This window comes from Macaca fascicularis, chromosome 1 (assembly GCF_037993035.2).
Source record: "Macaca fascicularis isolate 582-1 chromosome 1, T2T-MFA8v1.1".
Classification (NCBI taxonomy): Eukaryota; Metazoa; Chordata; class Mammalia; order Primates; family Cercopithecidae; genus Macaca; species Macaca fascicularis.
Genome location: NC_088375.1, coordinates 179,827,875 through 179,846,938, shown reverse-complemented (window position 1 = coordinate 179,846,938; position 19,064 = coordinate 179,827,875). Strand labels below are relative to the sequence as shown.

The window sequence follows — 19,064 nt, the reverse complement described above, 5'->3', positions numbered from 1 at the left end:
AAAAGATTAAAGATTAATATCTTCTTTTTGAAGATATTAAGACTATTTGCTTGACATTGTCCCCATTTTTTTCCAAATCTCATTTTTCTGTATGTTCATTTTGGCCTCAGTCTTCCATATCAGAGGTTTTTCCTCGAATGTCTGGCGATCCTTGGCGCTGCATCCCTGTCCAGCTGTAAATCCTTCTGAAGGCTCTGGGGTACTTATTGATTATGGACTCCACCACAGAATGATCAGGCTGGGTGTTTTTACTGGGTGAATTCCCAATGTCACTACTGTTAGAGCTTTCCTCTTGGCCTTGGCCAGAGCAAGCTTCTCTGGGGGATGTAAGCTTGGCTGTCCAAGCTCTAGAATCTAAGTCGAAGGGAAGAGGCTACAGTTCTCAATATTTAGTGATTAAACTTCTATTTAATTCCCTGTTTGTTTGTTTGTTTTGCGACAGAGTTTTGTTCTTGTTGCCCAGGATGGAGTACAATGGCGTGATCTCAGCTCATCACAACCTTCGCCTCCTGGGTTCAAGTGATTCTCCTGCCTCAGCCTCCTGAGTAGCTGGGGTTACAGGCATGTGCCACCATGTCCAGCTAATTTGGTATTTTTAGTAGAGACAGGGTTTCTCCATGTTGGTCAGGCTGGTCTCGAACTCCTGACCTCAGGTGATCTGCCTGCCTTGGCCTCCCAAAGTGCTGGGATTACAGGCGTGAGCCACCGTGCCCAGCCCAATTCCCTGTTTTAAATATGGTACTCATGATTTCAACTATGCCTGGTGCCATCCTGAACAGAGAATCTGTCTCCAGAGAATAAATCTCCAATCTTCTGCCAGGCTAAATGAAGGGCACTCATCTGGCTGCAGACAGTGGGGGAGATAAACTGATATTATACAGATTATCAAACTGATATTATACAGATCGATCCCTGTTTTCGGTTTCATCTTCATTCCCACTTCCAGAGGTACCTGGTGCTGCCAATTCCTTAGTCTTTTGGAGTCGGGGGATTCTTAGCTTTACCCTCTACTGATTTGGGGTTTAGCTTTCTTAGGTCTACTAGGTTAGTCACCATTCTTCCATCTGCTTTTCAACTTCCAAAATATTTTTTCTTCCTGCTGCTTCTTCTATTCTTTTTGTCCTTGTGGGTATATGCCTTAACATTTTTATTCCTTTACTTTGTTTTAGTGAGGTTTCAGGAGGGAGAGAGGTTAATATACCCATCCAATCCATGAAACGTTTGGTGAAATTTCTGGGTTTCAAAGGTAAAATAAAAATCTTGCTAGTATCATATCTAAAATGACACTGAACCTGCAATCTAAATAAAAGACAATCGGGCATATTTCATACTTCTCTTCTGAAACATAAATGATAGAAAACAGTTTATATAATTCTGAAGGAAAAGAATTGGGACTATATAGAGTCCTCTATGTAGCCAACCAGTCATTCATGTGCAAAGCAGAAGAGAACCAGACAGCAGTCTGGTCCAGAGTGGCTCCAGCTTCATGGGGAGGGCACTCACCCACTTCCCCAGAGCTACAGGGCAGCCTGAGAAGGATGAGGGCAGGTGGAGCCCAGGACTTCTCTCTCTCTGTCCAGAACACTTTGCCCACTCTTTCCCCCGAAACTTTCTGGAAGATGAGAGCAGAAGGGAAGGCTCTTTGAACGCAGGGAAGCTGAGGCATAGTTGGCCTTCACCATGACCCATCTTCCTGCCCTTACTCCACCTGACCTTATTTGATCACTCTCCTTTTACCTTTTGTGCATGCTGTTTTGGTGAGAGATTTGGAAGTTTGGGTAGGAAAGAGGGACTCAGGAAGTTCAGCATGTGGAGTCCCCTCCTTCTCCCCTCAACCCCCTCTGCACGTTTACTCTGGGACACGGAAGTCAGTTGGTTGCCATTCAGACTGTGTGGCACCAGGGGAAACTGGGCTTCGCTCCAAGAGAAGGCAGTTGGGAGAGAAGGCCCTACTTTTTCATTTCTCCTTCCTTCCCTCTCTCCCTTCCCCCCTTCCTCCCCCACTTTCTTTCCTTCCTTCCTTCCTTCCTTCCTTCCTTCCTTCCTTCCTTCCTTCCTTCCTTCCTTCCTTCCTTCCTTCCTTCCTTCCTGCCTTCCTTCCTTCCTGCCTTCCTGCCTTCCTGCCTTCCTGCCTGCCTGCCTTCCCTACTGCCTTCCCTCTGTCCCCCTCTCTCTCCTTATTCCTCTCTGTATTTCTGGTGGAGGTGGATGGGGTAGAAACTTGAGCATATTTCTGGGCTGATGGGCAGGGAAGGAGTGGGAGATTCCTTGTGAGGTGGTGGAACATGCTCTTTGCTTGGGCTGGAGGGGTGATCACCCTGAGCACAGGGAGAAACGTTGGCCTTGGATGGGGGTAGGGGGTGGGGGAGAAAAAGGGTTGATGATTTAATGAATTTAGTGGATATTTGCTAGGGGTCAGAACATAGAAGGTCTCAGGCAAACGGTGCAGAGGGGAAGGATTGATTTAGCATCAGGTACATGAAGGAGGGCTCAGCCAGGTGCCATGAGCATGTGGGCATGTCTACCCTGAAAGGTGGCCTGGAGAGATGGAGGATATTCCAGGCAGCCAGTCTGGGTGTGAGGGGTAAACGAGCCTGGCCTGATCAGGGATGGCTGAGCAGCGGGAGGGTGGGCTGTGGCAGGGGATACGGAAGAACAAAGCCAGGTGGATCAGGTGGGGTGGGATCAGCCGAGTCGTGATGGAGGAGTCTGGTGTCTTTGCTGACGAATACCTGCAAATCAAGCAGCCAGTAAGTGTTCTTCAAAGTGCAGCTGACGTGGGAGGAAATCTTTGGAAAATGCCACTTGGAAGATGTAATGTTGGGATGGGACTCGCCTTTGCCTTCTCATATCTGAATTAACAGTTGCTTAGGTAGGAAACCTTTAGGGGGTTATAAAATATTACAGTAGACCCCCCAAAAATGTGTCCTATATTGAGGTAGGGGACTGCGGTTCTGTTGTTTACAAGCCATATGCTATTGACAAGTCCTGTGACCTTCCTGTTGCATATTTTGTTCCCTAAATGACGTCAGCATTTATAGCCCATGTCCCCATAGGTAGCCTGGACTCCGCTCTGTGTCATCTGCTTGATGGCCTTCAGATCAGCATGGACTTTTCACCCTGACATGGCCCGTTTGAGGCTCCAACAAGTTGGTGAACATTGGGAGAAGATGCAGGTTAAAGTCTCCACTTTGGCATCTCTTAGCTGTGTGACCCTGGGCTACTAACCACAACTCTCTTTTCTTAGCTGTAGAATGGGCACAATGAAGCCTGTCTCACAGGCCAGGGTCTATGTGGAAGACTTGCCATCCAACTCTTTCCCCATAGCCCAGCACCACACAGCAGGGCACTGCTGGCACGTGGGAGGGGTGAGGTGCCTCTTCTTCATGGTGCCAGATTCTCCTGCCCAGTGGCAGGACGGTTAGCATTCCAGGTGCCTGCCCACTGGTTGGGGAGTAGTGGTCCAGAGTCTTTGGGAAGACCCCAAAACCCTCTTGCATGTTTCCATTGCCCCCAAGGGGGAAAATGCCACCCCCAATTTAGCTGATTCAATTCAGGATACATTTACTGAGCACAAAGAATGTGCAAGGAAGTCTGCTGGGATCACCCTTGAAGGGGTCTGTGTGTAATGGTTGGAAGGAGCAGAGGCCTGGGAGGCAGAACAGACTTTCTGTCCCTAATCTATGCAGATCATTTCATCTTTTTCTGGCATCGAGTATACATTTGTACTGGATACCTATGTTTAAGGCTATGGCTGTTTTTCCAAATTGCTTATAGTTGAGGATAGACTGTATGGGAGTGGGAAAGAAGAAATACTATGGGAGTTCAGAGGAGGCAAATGTTACATTGAATTTGGAGCTGTCCAAGCAGGGAGGGCTGCTTGGAAGAAGTGGCATTTGATCTGGTTCTGAAAAGCTGGATAAGAGTTGGGCTTGGAAAGGGGTAACAACCATTAATCAAAGGTTGACTGTGTGCCAGGCACTGTACTCAGCTCTGTATAAACATCTCTCATCCGGGAGTAGTGGTTCATGCATGCAATCCCAGCACTTTGGGAGGCTGAGGCAGGCAGATCACCTGAGGAGTTCAAGACCAGCCTGGCCAACATGGTGAAAGCACGTCTTTACTAAAAATACAAAAATTAGCCGGGTGCGGTGGCAGGTGCCTGTAGTCTCAACTACTCAGGAGGCTGAGGCAGGAGAATCGCTTGAACCCAGCAGTGGAAATTGCAGTGAGCTGAGATCCCGCCACTGTACTCCAGCCTAGGCAACAGAATGAGACTCCATCTCAATTAAAAAAAAAATCATCTCTCATGGGCATCACAAAGCCCTGTGAGGTATGTAATAACTGCCTTTATTATATAGATGAGGATGAGGAAACTGAGTAACTTTCCCAGAGCCACAGCGAGTTACTGACTATAGCAGTTAGCTATTGCTACATAACAAACCACCCAGAAATTCAGTGGCTTAAAACAATAGCCATTTGTTATTGTTCATGAGTCTATGGGTTGGCTGGGGGCTGGCTGGTCTGGGATAGTATTGGATGGAACAACTAGACTCTCTTCTACACAGACTCCAGCCTTCAGCAGTGTAGCCCAGGCTTGCCTCTATGAAGGAGGCTGGGGTTTGAGAGAGGAAGTGTGCAAGGCCTTTTGCAGCCCAACCACACCATTATTTCTACCACATTCTGTTGGCCAAAGCAAGTTCATGGCTAGCCCAGATTCAAGCAGGGCGGGGGTGCGTGGGGAGTAGACTCCACCTCTTGATGGGAGAGGCTGCAATCGCATTGGAAAGGCCACCAATACAAGGAGCTATGGAGGCCTGGGCCATTTTTGCTCTCTGTCTAGTACAGTCACAAAATAGGATTGGGTCTCTGGTCCATCTGGCTCCAAGCTGTGTTGTTTCTTCAAGGGTTTTCTTCTTCCAGGGAGGAGAAAAATATTTAGGACAGAGGGAAGAGCATGAGTGAAGGAAAGGAAGCAAAAAGTTCAGGACATACCTGGGCAATACTAAATGGCCCATTTTAAATGATGTGTGGGGTGTGTAGAGGGGAATAGTGGATAATAATGCAGGAGAGGTGGTTCGGTCAGTCCTTAGAGGGCTGGAATGCATAGCTAAGCTGCTTGGACTTTATCTTGTATGTGAGAAGCCACATAAATTTTTTAAAGTTGAATTTATTTATTTTATTTATTTATTTACTATTTTTTTCGAGACAGAGTTTTATTTTGCTCTGTTGCTCAGGCTGGAGTGCAATGGCGTGATCTCGGCTCACTCCAACCTCTGCCTCCTGGGTTCAAGCGATTCTTTTGCCTCAGCCTCCCGAGTAGCTGGGATTACACCTCCCACCACACCCGGCTAACTTTTGTATTTGTAATAGAGACGGGGTTTCGTCATGTTGGCCAGGCTGGTCTCAAACTCTTGACCTCAGGTGATCCACCTGCCTTGGCCTCCCAAAGTGCTAGGATTACAGGCATGAGCCACCGCGCCGAGTCTAAAGTTGAACTTATTATAGTATAACTCACATGCAGTAAAATTCATTCTCTTTAGGTATACAACTCTATGAGGTTTTTTTGTTGTTTTTTGAGATAGTGTCAACACTCCGTCACCCAAGCTAGAGCGCAGTGGCATGAACATGACTTATGGCAGCCTCAACCTTCTGGGCTCAAGCAATCCTCCCACCTCAGCCTCCCAAGTACTGGGACTATAGGTGTGCACCACTGCACCCAGGTAATTTTTAAATTTTTTGTAGAGATGTGCTTTTGCCATTCTGCCCAGGCTGTTCTTGAACACCTGAGCTCAAGCAATCCACCCACCTCAGCCTCCCAGAGTGCTGGGACTACAGGCATGAGCCACCACACCCAGCCCAATTCTATGAATTTTGACAAATGCATGTAGTTGTCATACATATCACCTCAGGCAAGATGTAGAATATTCCTATCCCCCTTATGCTATCTGTAGTCAGTCTACTCCTCCTACTGCCATCCCTGGCAACTCTGTCATCCCTGGAGTTTTGCCTTTTCCAGAATGTCATATAAATGGAATCATCTGTATGTAGAATTTTGTATCTTTTTCTTTCAGTGCTCTTGAGATTCAGCCATGCTGTTGTTGTGTGTATCCATAGTTCGTTCCTTTTTAATGCTGAGTTGGATCGCACTGTATGGTTGCGACACAGTTTGTTTATCCATTCCTAAGTTGAGGGACATTTGGATTGTTTACAGTTTGGGGAATTTTACAGTTTGGGGAATTTTAAATAAAGCTGCTACAGTTACATACAGGTCTTCACGTAGACATACGTTTCTATTTCTCTCTGGTAAATATCTAGGAGTAGGATTTCTAGGTCATTTGGTGGGTGTGTGTATAACTTTGTAAGAAGCTGTTGAACTATCTTGAAATGGCTGGTCCATTTTGCACTCCCACCAGCAATGCATGAGGGGTCTAAGGGTTCTGCATCCTTGTCAGCACTTGGTATTGTCAGGGTATTTTCTTTTCTAATTTAAGCCATTCTAATAGTATATTTCATTATGGTTTGAATTTGCATTTCTCCAGTGACAAGATATTGAGGATCTTTTCATATGCGTCCTCTGATGTCTTCTTTTGGTGAAGTGTTTTCAAATCTTTTGCACATTTTAAACAAATGGGTTGCTTGGTTTCTTATATTCAGCTTTGAGTTCCTTAGATATTCTTTTTTTTTTTTTTTTTTTTTTTTTTTGAGACGGAGTCTCACGCTGTTGCCCAGGCTGGAGTGCAGTGGCGCGATCTCGGCTCACTGCAAGCTCCGCCTCCTAGGTTCACGCCATTCTCCTGCCTCAGCCTCCTGAGTAGGTAGGACTACAGGCGCCCGCCACCGCGCCCGGCTAATTTTTTGTATTTTTGGTAGAGACGGGGTTTCACTGTGGTCTCGATCTCCTGACCTTGTGATCCGCCCGCCTCGGCCTCCCAAAGTGCTGGGATTACAGGCTTGAGCCACCGCGCCCGGCCTTGAGTTCCTTAGATATTCTAAGCATAAGACATTTATCAGATATGTGTTTTGCAAATATTTTTTTCCCAGATATCCAGAAGGATTTTAATGGGAAGTAATTATTGTGTTTAATAAACATACTTATGGCATTATGGACTGTTGCGGGGATAGAGACAAGGAGGCTGCCTCAATGGTAGAGATGAGAAATGAGGCATGGGGCCGGGCCAGGGGCCGTGAACATGGGGAGGAATGGAGAGACAGGAGGCGTGGAGACCCACTGGATGGTGGGAAAGACCTTTCTTACCCTGGTGAGTCCTCCCTCCTTTGACAAATATTTGTTAAGCACAGGTAATGATCTAGGCATAGGGGAAATACCAATGAAGAAGTCCAAGTCCTGCATTCATGGAGTTCACATCTTGTTGGGGAGGACAGACAACCAACAGATATATCAAGTGTGTAACGTACGGGCTGGCGGATGCTGTTTGACACACACAGCAAGGGGTTCTTATGGAAGTGCCATCTTCCAAAGGGCTCATGGGATGGGAGGTTGAGTCCTCCGGGTTTCCACTCATGGGAAAGAACTGGAGCAGTGGAGGGAAAGTGGGACTGAGGTCAGGGCTTACATTCTGGCCCTGATGCTGGCCTTCAGGTGACCTCAGGAAGTTCCCTTCTCTCTCTGGTCCTTGTTCTTCCTCTCAGGGTTGGGTCAGATAATCTTCCAGGCACTATGATTTTGTACCTGAAGTTCTTACAAGCCAACTTGGGTGCTTTAATGAGCTGAACTGGGTATGAATCGCTGGAATCCCATCCTTAGAATCAGGCTGTTTTGTTGAAAAGGTCTAGAGGTCATCAATTTTGGCCTCTCACCAATGTAGGATCTCCTGTGAAGCAGAACCAACAGGTACCTGTTCATCCCCTATGGGTGTCCCTCCAGGGATGAGGAGCCCACTCCCTTCCAAGGGGTCACTTCCATTTTTAATTTTTTTCTGTCTTTTTAAAGGGAAAGGATCACACCATTTACTAAGGGGAAGTGCCCTCCAACTGTGGATTACAATTCAGATCCTACTTCTTAAAGCCACATGTGAAGGACAGCCCGCAGTGACCGGAGAGCCCAAAGGTCTGAAGACAAATCTGGGGGTGAGAGCATGGGTGTGGGAGTGGGGTGTCTTAGAGAAAGGACACATGGGCCTGGGAGAAGGGAGAGATATATGGGGATCACCTTTGCTGGAGCTGCATACCTGAAGGTCACAGTGTCTTCCAGGACAGCTGGGGACAGGTATCTTTTGTTGCAGGAGATCAATTATCCTGAGAACTCAACTCAGTCACTGACATGAACATGGGGGCCAGAGAGCAGATGGACTGAAGGGATGGGACGTGGTTGACACTCGTGTGACCCTTTCTATTCTAAAGCCAGAGTGCTTGGCCCCTTGTTTATTAAAGTTCAGAAAGTGGTGGGAGAGTGTAGCATGTATTACACGGCAATTCTAGGACTCTCCAGGAACACCCCATTGCCATCTCAGGATGCTTCTGGAAGCTTAGCAGGGCCTCACTGATGAGGAAACTGCTGACTTCAGGCAATGTCCAGCCATGGGGAACATCTGAGTCAGCTCTTGTGGGTACCTTTCCCTCACTGTTTTATGTCATTGAGAATCGGGGAGCAGGTTGTCCCTAGAGGAGACTGGCATACCACAGCTTCGTCCACAAAGCTCACATGATAAAAAATACTTGAAACACTTTCTTCAGTGTGCGAGTGTCTTACAAAAAGCAGTTATTCACCAGTGTCAAAACAAATGTTTTTGAAGAAGTAAAGCCGTCTTTATTCACTTTGCCAAGGTATTGCAGATGACCAGCTTCCCACGCCCAGTAGCTGATTCTCAGAACCTGGTTGCCACACGATTGTCTACGTTTGATGCCCACTTATTGTTATGTTACTTGTGGTCCATGTTGCAAGAGGGTGCTGAAGGCATACAACCTGGAGGTTGAGTGGGAAAAAATTGCTAGCCTCCTAAGCAACCAGAGAGGTGCTAGAACCTGATGTTGCTTTTTAAAGATTTATGTGCTGGAGTGTTCAACCCAATCACCCACAGGACCACGTCTAGAAACTGAACTGGAATTCAGTGGTTATGAAACATTTATTATTTTTGGGGGCTGAGGAGCTCTTTTTTTCTTTTTTTTTGCAAACAGAAGCTTTTAGGGGAAGTCCAATATATAACAAACATGTAGCCACTTTGAATCAAGCTGGGTGAGGCCAGGAGTCCAGCCCTCGGGGCCAGCCCCTGTGCCCTCTTTCCCTGGGATTGTTAGGAACCAGGCCACACAGTAGGAGGTGAGCAGTGGGTGAGCACTGCCTCCCGTCAGATCAGCGGCGGCATTAGATTCTCACAGGAGCCGAACCCTATTGTGAACTGCACATGTGAGGGATCTAGGTTGCACGCTCCTTATGAGAATATAACTAATGCCTGATGATATGAGGTGGAACAGGTTCATCCTGAAACCATCCTCCCCCGCCACCCCGCCCTACCCTGGTCTGTGGAAAAATTGTCTTCCATGAAACCAGTTCCTGGTGCTAAAAAGGCTGGGGACCGCTGTAATAAAGGACTTATATCCAGAATATATGTGAGTTCATATGTATCTCAATAATAAGAAACAACAAAATAAAAAAATGTATAAAAGATGTAACAGACACTTTACCAAGAAGATATATGTATAGCAAATAAGTACATGAAAATAAACTCAATGTCATTAGGCATTAAGGAAATGCAAATTAAAACCACAATGAGATAGTACTACCCACCTATTAGGATGGCTAAAATTGAAAAGACTGACCATACCAAGTGTTGGTGAGGATGTGGAACTTTTGTATACTGCTGGTGGAAATGTAAAATGGTACAATTATCTTAGTTCATGTAGAAGATGTTAACATCAGGCCGGATGTGGTGGCTTGCACCTGTAATCCCAGCACTTTGGGAGGCCACGGTGGGCAAATCACCTGAGGTCAGGATTTTGAGGTCAGCCTGGCCAACATGCAAAACCCTGCCTCTACTAAAAATACAAAAACGTTAGCAGAGCGTGGTGGTGGGCGCCTATAGTCCCAGCTACCCGGGAGGCTGAGACAGGAGAATTGCTTGAACCCGGGAGGCAGAGGTTGCAGTGAGCTGAGATCGTGCCATTGCACTCCAGCCTGGGCAACAGAGCGAGACTTCATCTCAAAAAAAAAGATGTTAACATCAGGGGAAGGTGAGTGAGAGGGACTGCTGTACTACCATTGCAACGTTTCTGTAGAATAAATTGCAAATAAAAATAAAAAGCAATTAAACAAGTTAAAATATATGCAATAAAACTTTTAAATAGACTGTTTACCTTACAAAACAAGTACATTTGTTCAAATATCTCTATCAGCTATTATATTACAGACAGTCACTGTCACTGTAGAGAAGGTCAGCAAGGCCAGGTGCGGCAGCTCATGCCTGTAATCCCAGCACTTTGGGCGGCCAAAGCGGGCAGATTACCTGAGGTCAGGAGTTCGAGACCAGCCTGGCCAATATGGTGAAATCCCGTCTCTACTAAAAATACAAAAAAAAAAAAAAAAATTAGCCAGGCGTGGTAGCAGACACTTGTAATCCCAGCTACTCAGGAGGCTGAAGTAGGAGAATTGCTTAAACCTGGGAAGTGGAGGTTGCAGTGAGCAGAGATCAAGCCACTACACTCCAGCCTGGTCAATAGAGCAAGACTCTGTGTCAAAAAAACAAACAAACAAAAACAACAACAAAAAAGGTCAGTAAATTTGTGACGCTTGCCTTTTTATAAGAGAAACCTGTGTAACAACTTTATTTATTTATTTATTGAGACAGGTCTTGCTGTGTCCAGCCCAGGCTGGGGTACAGTGGCGTCATCATGGCTAACTATAGCCTCAACCTCCTGGTCGAGGAGCTCAAGCGATGCTCACATCTCTAAGCCTCTCAAGTAGCTGGGACTATAGGCTGCACCACCACACCTGGCTAATGTTTTTGTTGTTTTAGAGATAGCATCTTGCTATGTTGCCTAGCTTGGTCTGGAATTCCTGGGCTCAAGCTGTTTTCCCACCTTGGCCTCCTAAAGTGCTGGGATTATAGGCGTGAATCACCAAGCCTGGCCACAAGTTTTTTTTTGTTTTTTTTTGAGACAAAGTCTTGCTCTGTAGCCCAGGCTTGAGTGTAGTGGTGGGATCTCAGCTCACTGTAACCTCTGCCTCCCAGGTTCTAGCTATTCTCATGCCTCAACTCCGCAAGCAGCTGGGATTACAGGCATGAGCCACCATGACCGATTATGTTTGTATTTTTAGTAGAGATGGGGTTTTGACTGGTCTCGAACTCCTGGCCTCAAGTGATCTACCAGCCTTGGCCTCCCAAAGTGCTGGGATTACAGGTGTGAGCCACTGCATCTGGCCCCTGGCCACAACTTTAAATCAGGCAATTCTTTAATATTTTGCCATGAGATAAGAATGAGTTCATGTGTGTTACAAAAATAATGTGTGCTGGGGAGGGACATTCATCTATAATGAAGCAAAAGGCTCTCTGGCTGCCAGAGCCGGCTGTGCTGCCTATGGAGGGCTAGAAGTGCCAGGGACTCCATACCCCTCTGGAGCTACCCCCACTAAGGGAAGTTGGTTATAAATACCAGCTCCCTCACCCCTTGTGGGATGTACCTTTGAAACACATGTTTTACATTGGCTTCCAGTTTTCCGAGCGCAGTTACACTGTAGTGGCCACCACTGGTAACCTGCTTGAGAATGAACCCATTATTGGCCGTCATCCCTTCCCTACTCCCCTGCTGGTGTTTACTTCACCTCCCAAATAAACTGCTTGCACTCAAATCTTTGTCTTAGGGTTGGCTTCTAGGGAAACCCAAACCAAGACGAACACATTTTTTCAGGCATTCCAATGGATCATCCTGTTACACCCAGGGCTTGGGAACCTCATTTGGTGACCACTGCTCTGCTCTGCGATAGTAACTCCATCTGTCTGTCCAGGCTCTCCTCGCACACCCCCAAGACAGCCCTTCCCAGTGCAGGGCAGCTATGATTGTAAAAGGGTCCTTTGGATGTTGAGCTGAAATCTGGCTTGTTGTGACCCTTGCCCTCCTGCCTGGGCAGGGCCATAAGAGGACATGGAGTTCTGCAGGTTGTTAACTGGGCTCTGCTGGGGCCTCCAGCAATCCCTGGGGAAGGAGGGCATGAGGGCGTGGCCACAAGGGCTGGACTCCTGGCCCCACCCAGCTTGACTCAAAGTAGCTCCATGTTTGTTATATATATATCGGACTTTCCCTAAAAGGTTTTGTTTGGGGAAAAAAGCTCCACAGCCAAAAATGAAATGAATAAATATTTAATAACCACCAGATTCTAGTTCCATCTCTTGAAATGGTCCTGCAGGTGACTGGGTTGAACCCTCTAGCACATACAACTTAAAAAAGTAACAGCAGGTTCTAGCACCTCCCTGGTTGCTCAGGAGGATGGTGATCTCTCCCACTCCAGTGTGAGATGCTGCCAGGTTGTGGGAAGCCCTGAGCAGACCAAAAATAGCCTTTTACAAGCCATGCCCCAGACTTAACATCCAGGTTCTTACTATGCCTTCAGCACCACCTTGCAACATGGACCACAGGTAACGCAACAATGAGTGGGTGTCACACATAGGCAGTCCTGCTGCAACCAGGTTCTGAAGAACGGCTAGTAGGCATGGGCAGCTGGTCATCTGCAATGTCCTGGCAAGGTGAAGCACGGCTGGCATAGCTGCTCACTTTACAAGGAGAAACTGAGACCCACAGGAGGAATAAGTTTACATAGGTTGCATGGCGTGGTTGCTTTAGTAAACATTAATAGAATGGGACTTCATTTGCTGTGTTAGGTTCTTATCAATACCTAAGAGTGATGGTTCTGACCATTGTGAACGCTGTACCATGCTGTCTTTGGCTTTTTACCTTGATTTCACAACATCCCTCAGCACACCAGCCAGGCCAGCTCTGGCAAGCTCCCTTTGTTCAAAGTTCAGGTCCTGCCATCCTCATCGCTGTTGGCTGCTCGATGCCTGCCCTGGGCCTGAGCAAGCCCAGGTCCCACTCTGGCCCTGCCATAGTCTTTTGGCCCTGAAGGCAGTTTCACCTTCTCCAACTTGACCCTTGGAGCTCCTCCTTCTCAGAAGCAGTTTACACCTGTTCCCAGGTTCAGCTGATCCACTCCCTCTTCCTGGACCTGCTGCAGCATTAGCCAGGGAATGGGGGTTCACCAATAATGAGAATGATTAACAAGGGAGTGGGGGATGATCACAGAGATGCCTAAGGTTCAGAAGCCTGAGAGGCGAACGTACTGAGGCCAGAGCCAGGGCGCAGGAACCACCTTTCCTGCTAAGCTTGGATTTGGAGGGCTCAATATGGGAGATCTCTGTTAAGTGGTGTGTTGGTAAATGTCTGTCTCTCAAAACAAAACAAAGCCCTCCTATGATAGTTAATTCTATGTGCCAATTTCACAGGGCTATGGGGTGCCCAGACATGTGACCAAATATTACTTTGGGTATGTCTGTGAGGGTGTTTCTGGATGAGATTAACATTGAATCAGACTGAGCAAAGCAGGCTGCCCTTCCTAAAGCAGGTGGGCCTCATCCAATCAACTGAAGACACGCGCAGAACAAAAGGACTGAATGAGAGGAAACTCCTCCTGCCTGAGTGCTTAAGCTGGGACATCAGGCTTTTCCTGCCTTCAGACCTGAACTGAAAAGTGGGCTCTTCTTGGGTCTTGAGCCTACCAGCTTTTGGACTGGAACTTACACCATTAGCTCTCCTTGTTCTCGGCTCTTTGGACTCAAACTGGAACTACATCATTGGCTTTCCTGGGTATCTAGCTTGCCTACTGTAGATCTTGGGACTTCTTAGCCTCCATAATCACATGAACCAATACTTTATAAGTCTGTTTCTCTGTCTCTGCATGTGTCTGCCTTTCTATAGTCATGTGATACATAACATTTTGGTCAATGATAGACTGCATATACAATGGTGGACCCATAAGATTATAATGCCATATTTTTACTGTACCATTTCTATATTTAGATATACAAGTACTTACCATTGTGTTATAATTGCTTATAGTATTCAGTACTGTACCATGTTGTACAGGTCTGTAGCCTAGGAGCAATAAGCTATCCCATATAGCTAGGTGTGTAGTAGGCTGTACCATTTAGGTTTGTGTAACTACACTGTGTGATATTCACACAATAATGAAATCACCTAATGATGTATTTCTTAGAACTTATCCTTGTTGTTAAGGGATGTGTGCCTGTGTGTGTGTATCTCCTATTGGTTCTGTTTCTCTGAAGAACACTGATGGATAGAATAAGTCCTGATTTGTAGCGCTGCTAATTTCTGTGGTGTAAATGCTCCCCCTGTGGGTGATTTCAGGTTGCCAATGTCCATGGAAGTGGAAGGAGATATGCATCATAGCCCTTGTAAGCTGGTACAAGCCATATCCAGCACACCACTGACCCCCTCCCACAAACACCTTTCTCACTCCTCCCCCAGGGGGATCAGACTTCAGGTCTGCCAGTGGGGTAACTAGAAGTTCCAAGGATACGCATGTGAGTTCTCTTCTACTTTCAGCTTCCATGAGGTCACGTAGTGAACAGATTGTTGACACCCTCCTGTAAGGAGGTTGGTAAACCAAGCCAAGGCCCCTCAGGTGGCCCTCTTGCTTCTCATAGGTCTTGATGCCAGGTTCATGGCTTGAGGCTTGTAAGGCAGCTGCTGCTAAGATTCAGATTTGGAACTGGGAACAGCAACATACAGAGTGTCCAGTCTAGAGCCTAAGCTCAGCAAACCAAGGAGCTCTGGGTTGGGCTCTCAGGCACCAGCCCAGATAATGCCTTATTGATTGACTGATTGATTGACTGATTGAGACAGGGTCTTGCTCTGTGTCACCCCAGCTGGAGTGCAGTAGCATGATCATAGCTCACTTCAGCCTCAAGTTTCTGAGCTGAAGCAATCCTCCTGCCTCAGCCTCCAGAGTAGCTGGGCCTACAGATACCTGCCACCATACTTAGCTAATTTTTAGACAGGGTCTCACTATGTTGCTCAGCTTGGTCTTGAATTTCTGGCCACAAGCGCTTCTCCTGCAGTGACTCAGGAATCCAGGTTCCTTCTGACATTAAGACTGTCCAACCACCTATGGCCTGGTTGTCATTTGCACTGAGTGAAGGGAAGGGGGGAGCCAGGAGACCTCATACAGGTTTTTATGACTTCTGTTTACATTCCACTGGAAAACTCTTAACACAAGGACACAACTGGTTGTAAGGAAGGCTGGGAAAGGTAGTCTAGCTATGTGTCCAAAGAACGGACGAATGCATTTTAGTGGACAGCTAGTGGGTCCACCAGTTTGTAGATGAGGACAATAGTCTCAACAGGATTAACTTGCTAAAATTAATTGGTCACAACCAAGTGACAAAGCCAGGCCTCCACCCTAACAGAGCCACCATCATCTCACTTGGACTGCAGTGGGGGCCTTCTCACTGGTCTGCTTGCCACCCTGCACAGAGAGGGATCCTTTCAACACTTACTCCAGTCACACTCTGACAGTGATAGAAATAAGCCTGTCAGTTCCTGCATGTTCTTCCAGCCCTTGACCATGGGCTCATGGATTCAGTGAGGGCAACTGAGTTGGAGAATGGCACAGCCTGCACCCGAGCCCAGCTTTGACTCCACATTTTGGTCCCCCAAGCAAGAAACGACAAACACCAGCTTCCAGGCCACTTTTATTTTAACAGAAGCAGCAGCCCCACAACCACGGGGACATGTCTTCCAGATAGTAGACACAGTGCCTGTGGCTGTAAGAGCCTGACAGGGGAGACTCATGCCTTTCTCTTTGGCCCCCATGACCAAAGAAGAAAATGAAAATCACACACCATACACTGCCACACCCATCTCCACCCCTCCCTTTCAGTAACATCCAATTCATCCTTCTGGCCAAAGAAACTGGCTACAATTCTGATTCTACAGAAAACCTTCATGCAGCCAGGAAACTCGGGGCTCTGGAGGGGAGAGGCTTACTCTGATACTTTCCACATGCACTGCCCACTGGCATCAGGTTTAACTCCACCCAAAACCATCACACAGATGGCCAGGGACAGGACTGGCTACAAAAAAAAAGCCATGAACTCAGCTCACCATGCTAAGAAGACTGCCTCTTTCCAGGCAAGATTCTACTGGAGCAACATAACCTGAGGGTGTGATTCCAAAATACCTACCCTTCCAAGCCCCGGGTTGTGGATAAGGTCTGGATTTTGGTTATATGATTAAGGGCGACAGAGGCTGCTGGCATCTCTGGCTACAGTCCCAGGCGCTTAGGGTTGGAGGCTTCACTGGCGAAACAATGGCACTGTTTGATTAACTAGCTCGTGTTAACCATTCATCTACAGCAAGTAGAATCATCAGTTTTGCACTGAGCGAGGAAGCACATGGGTCTCCTATGAGAGCTAATGCCAAAATTCACATGCTTTGTAAAATAGAGGATGAGGTTTGTTTCTTTCTTCTGCCCCCTCCAGAGGCCAAATGGGTAGGGTAGTTCCTTTGCCTTCTGAGTGCCTGGATGCCCCCAGCCCTCACAGGACCCTGCTAAGACACTGGCAGTATGCCAAGCCTTGGGTGGGATGGGTGAACACCCCTCAGTCAAAGCGTGACTCTAAGAGGATTCTGGCACCTGGAATGACAAGACGGATGCTTCCCTGCAAGCCAGGTATGAGCCTTTCTGAAAATGAGATGAGAGCTGGTCTTGGGGTTGAAGGAAGGATCTTGAATGACAGATAATCCCCAAGTGTCCAGTGGATCATTTATTTTTCCTCTGACTTTCCACACAAATGAGGCTTTCTGTGGGTTTTGCAACCACAGTGTCTAAGACAATCAGAAGGGTTCCAGGGAGGTCTTGTCTGTAGCGATGTGACAGATGAGGAAACTGCAGCTCAGAGGACAATGACTTGCCCACCTTGTACAGCTCGCTGACAGTAGAGGGGGCTGAAACCTAGGTCTCCTGACTCACAAGCCACAACCATGACTGGCTCAGCTCCCTTAATTCCAGTTTCCCTTACGTGACGCAATTCCTTCTCAGATTCGGGTTTTGAGCTGAGGCTGGGCAGTTCTTAAGATAGAGTTGCATAAACAACCAAGCTTTGTGTTATAACAAGCCAGGGAAGGACCTAGGGAGGTTCCCTTCCCTCTGGAACGGAAATGGAACTTTTCTCTGAGCTTAGGATTTGTAAGGCACTGAAATTAACTATAGCTGGGGTGGGGAGTGGTGGGAGAAAGAAAAAAAGAGGGATGAGTGGTTGGAGAAATCAAGTCGATGCTCTTTTCTTCCAGCCCCACAGTGAGAATCCTACAGAAACATGAGAGTGGACTCCATATTCCCACCTGATGCTGTCCACTCCCCAGCCCCCATGCTGCAGAGCAGCGTGGACCCACTCCCACCATGACAAAGTGGGTTTTGGGACAAGATGAGGCCTGCAGGGTTGGTGAGCCAAGAAGAATGAGCCCAGGTCCCCTGGATCCAATTCGGAGCAGAGAGCCCTCTCTCCACCTAGGTGTCCCAGGCTGAGGCTGGGGCAGGATCCAACCCGGGCATGCCTTCTCCAGGAACACAGGGCTCTCCAAGTGGACTCAGTGGTGGCTGGGGAGGGTCTGCAGGCCCAGGCATTAAGGAGGAAGGGGCAGGATGGCACCAAGGATGGCAGGGAGAACTTTGGCCTCGGACCTGGCTTTGGCACGGTGTATCTTGGGCCTCCCCGCCCCGTGGCTGCCCTCCTGAGATCCCAGGGTGGGGAAGAGCTGTCCTTCTCCTGTGAGGACCTTGTCTGCCTGATAGAGGCGATGGCAGGGCAACTCCAGGGCATCCCCTTCATCATTCCGGCCATGGCTGTGCACAGGTGACCTAATGTGGAGCCTTTTCAGACTCCACTGCAGATGTGACGCTGAACGGGAAGCAACAAGAGCTACCACTTACCCAGCACCTTCAATGTGACTGGTGCTCAACTCAGATGACAACAACCTGCACGTAGCTATTACTATCCCCTTCAACTGATGAAGAGACCCGGGCTCAGAGGGGTTAAGAGACTCACCCAGAGTCACACAGCTAATGAGTTCTAAACGGGGAACTGGATCAGGCTTGTCTGACTCCAAATCCCACATTCTTTCCATTCCACTGGGCTGCTCCCGGAAGCCAGGAGGAAGGTGGTGTTGGGCTGTCAGGGTGGGATTTCTGGAGGGGTTTCTCTCTGAAAGTGTGGATCTGGGAAAGCAGCCAAGCTTGAGTGAAGGGAGGATGCCTGACCACTCACACGTGTCTGTCTCTCCAGGCGGGCTCCAGTTCAGTGCCTGGCGGCCTTGCAGATCTTGTCGTACACCTCGGGGAAGGCGTCCTGGCAACCGAGCTTCTCTCGCAGCTTGTGGTACAAGGAGCCATCAAACATCTCCCAGAACTCCTCCCGGTTCATGTAGCAGTCAGCATACAGCATCTGGAAGCTGCAGAGGCAGAGAAGTGGGTGAGGACGCCGGGAGGCGCATGGAGCGCAAGGTGTGAGAGAAACCCAACTGCTCACTCTGCAGCCCAGAACGAGCTTTTGGAGGATTTCTCTTGTTTAACCCCCTTAACCTGATGAAGAAGATGGTGCAGGTATTCTTATCCCCCTTTTGCAGGTAGGGAATTGGGGCTTAGGGGTTAGGTAGCTTAGCAGTCGAGGCAGTCAGGAGTAGAGCTCAGACTGCTGGGCTTCTGCCCCTCTGCTTGGCCACAGGCACACCCTAATGGAGCAGTGGGGCTGTTTTCTTTTCATCTGTTATTGATTTTCAATAAACTGGACATAAAGTATACAATTGGATGAGCTCGACACATGCATGCAACCAAGGACTCCAGTCACTGCAGTCCAGATCGTGGCTACAACCAGCAGCCCCAAACTTTCCCCGGGCCCCTCAGTTATCCGTCGCCCTCTGCCATCCCCAGGCAACTACTGATGCGCTTTCTATCAGTATGGATTCGTGTGTGTTTTTGGGAATGTTATACGAAAGGAATCATATGGTATTCTTTTTTCCTGGCTTTGTCCATGTTC

The 19,064-nt window shown here is 47.8% G+C and overlaps 2 protein-coding genes across 4 annotated transcripts in view; one reads left to right on the top strand and one right to left on the bottom strand.

The window, feature by feature from the left end:
* The window catches only part of CIMAP2 (ciliary microtubule associated protein 2), a 38,873-nt gene extending 29,256 nt beyond the window's left edge, over window positions 1–9,617 (top strand). For both annotated transcript variants that reach the window (XM_074005942.1, XM_065522025.2), the window contains exon 10: window positions 7,955–9,617. In XM_074005942.1, the coding sequence (XP_073862043.1) occupies window positions 7,955–8,027 (73 nt within the window). In that variant the 3' untranslated portion in view covers window positions 8,028–9,617. The remainder of the gene's footprint in view (window positions 1–7,954) is intronic.
* Window positions 9,618–15,709: 6,092 nt separating this feature from the next.
* Window positions 15,710–19,064, bottom strand: part of DHCR24 (24-dehydrocholesterol reductase) — a 36,668-nt gene continuing 33,313 nt past the window's right edge. For both annotated transcript variants that reach the window (XM_045370429.2, XM_045370435.2), the window contains one exon: window positions 15,710–18,480. In XM_045370429.2, the coding sequence (XP_045226364.1) occupies window positions 18,327–18,480 (154 nt within the window). In that variant the 3' untranslated portion in view covers window positions 15,710–18,326. The remainder of the gene's footprint in view (window positions 18,481–19,064) is intronic.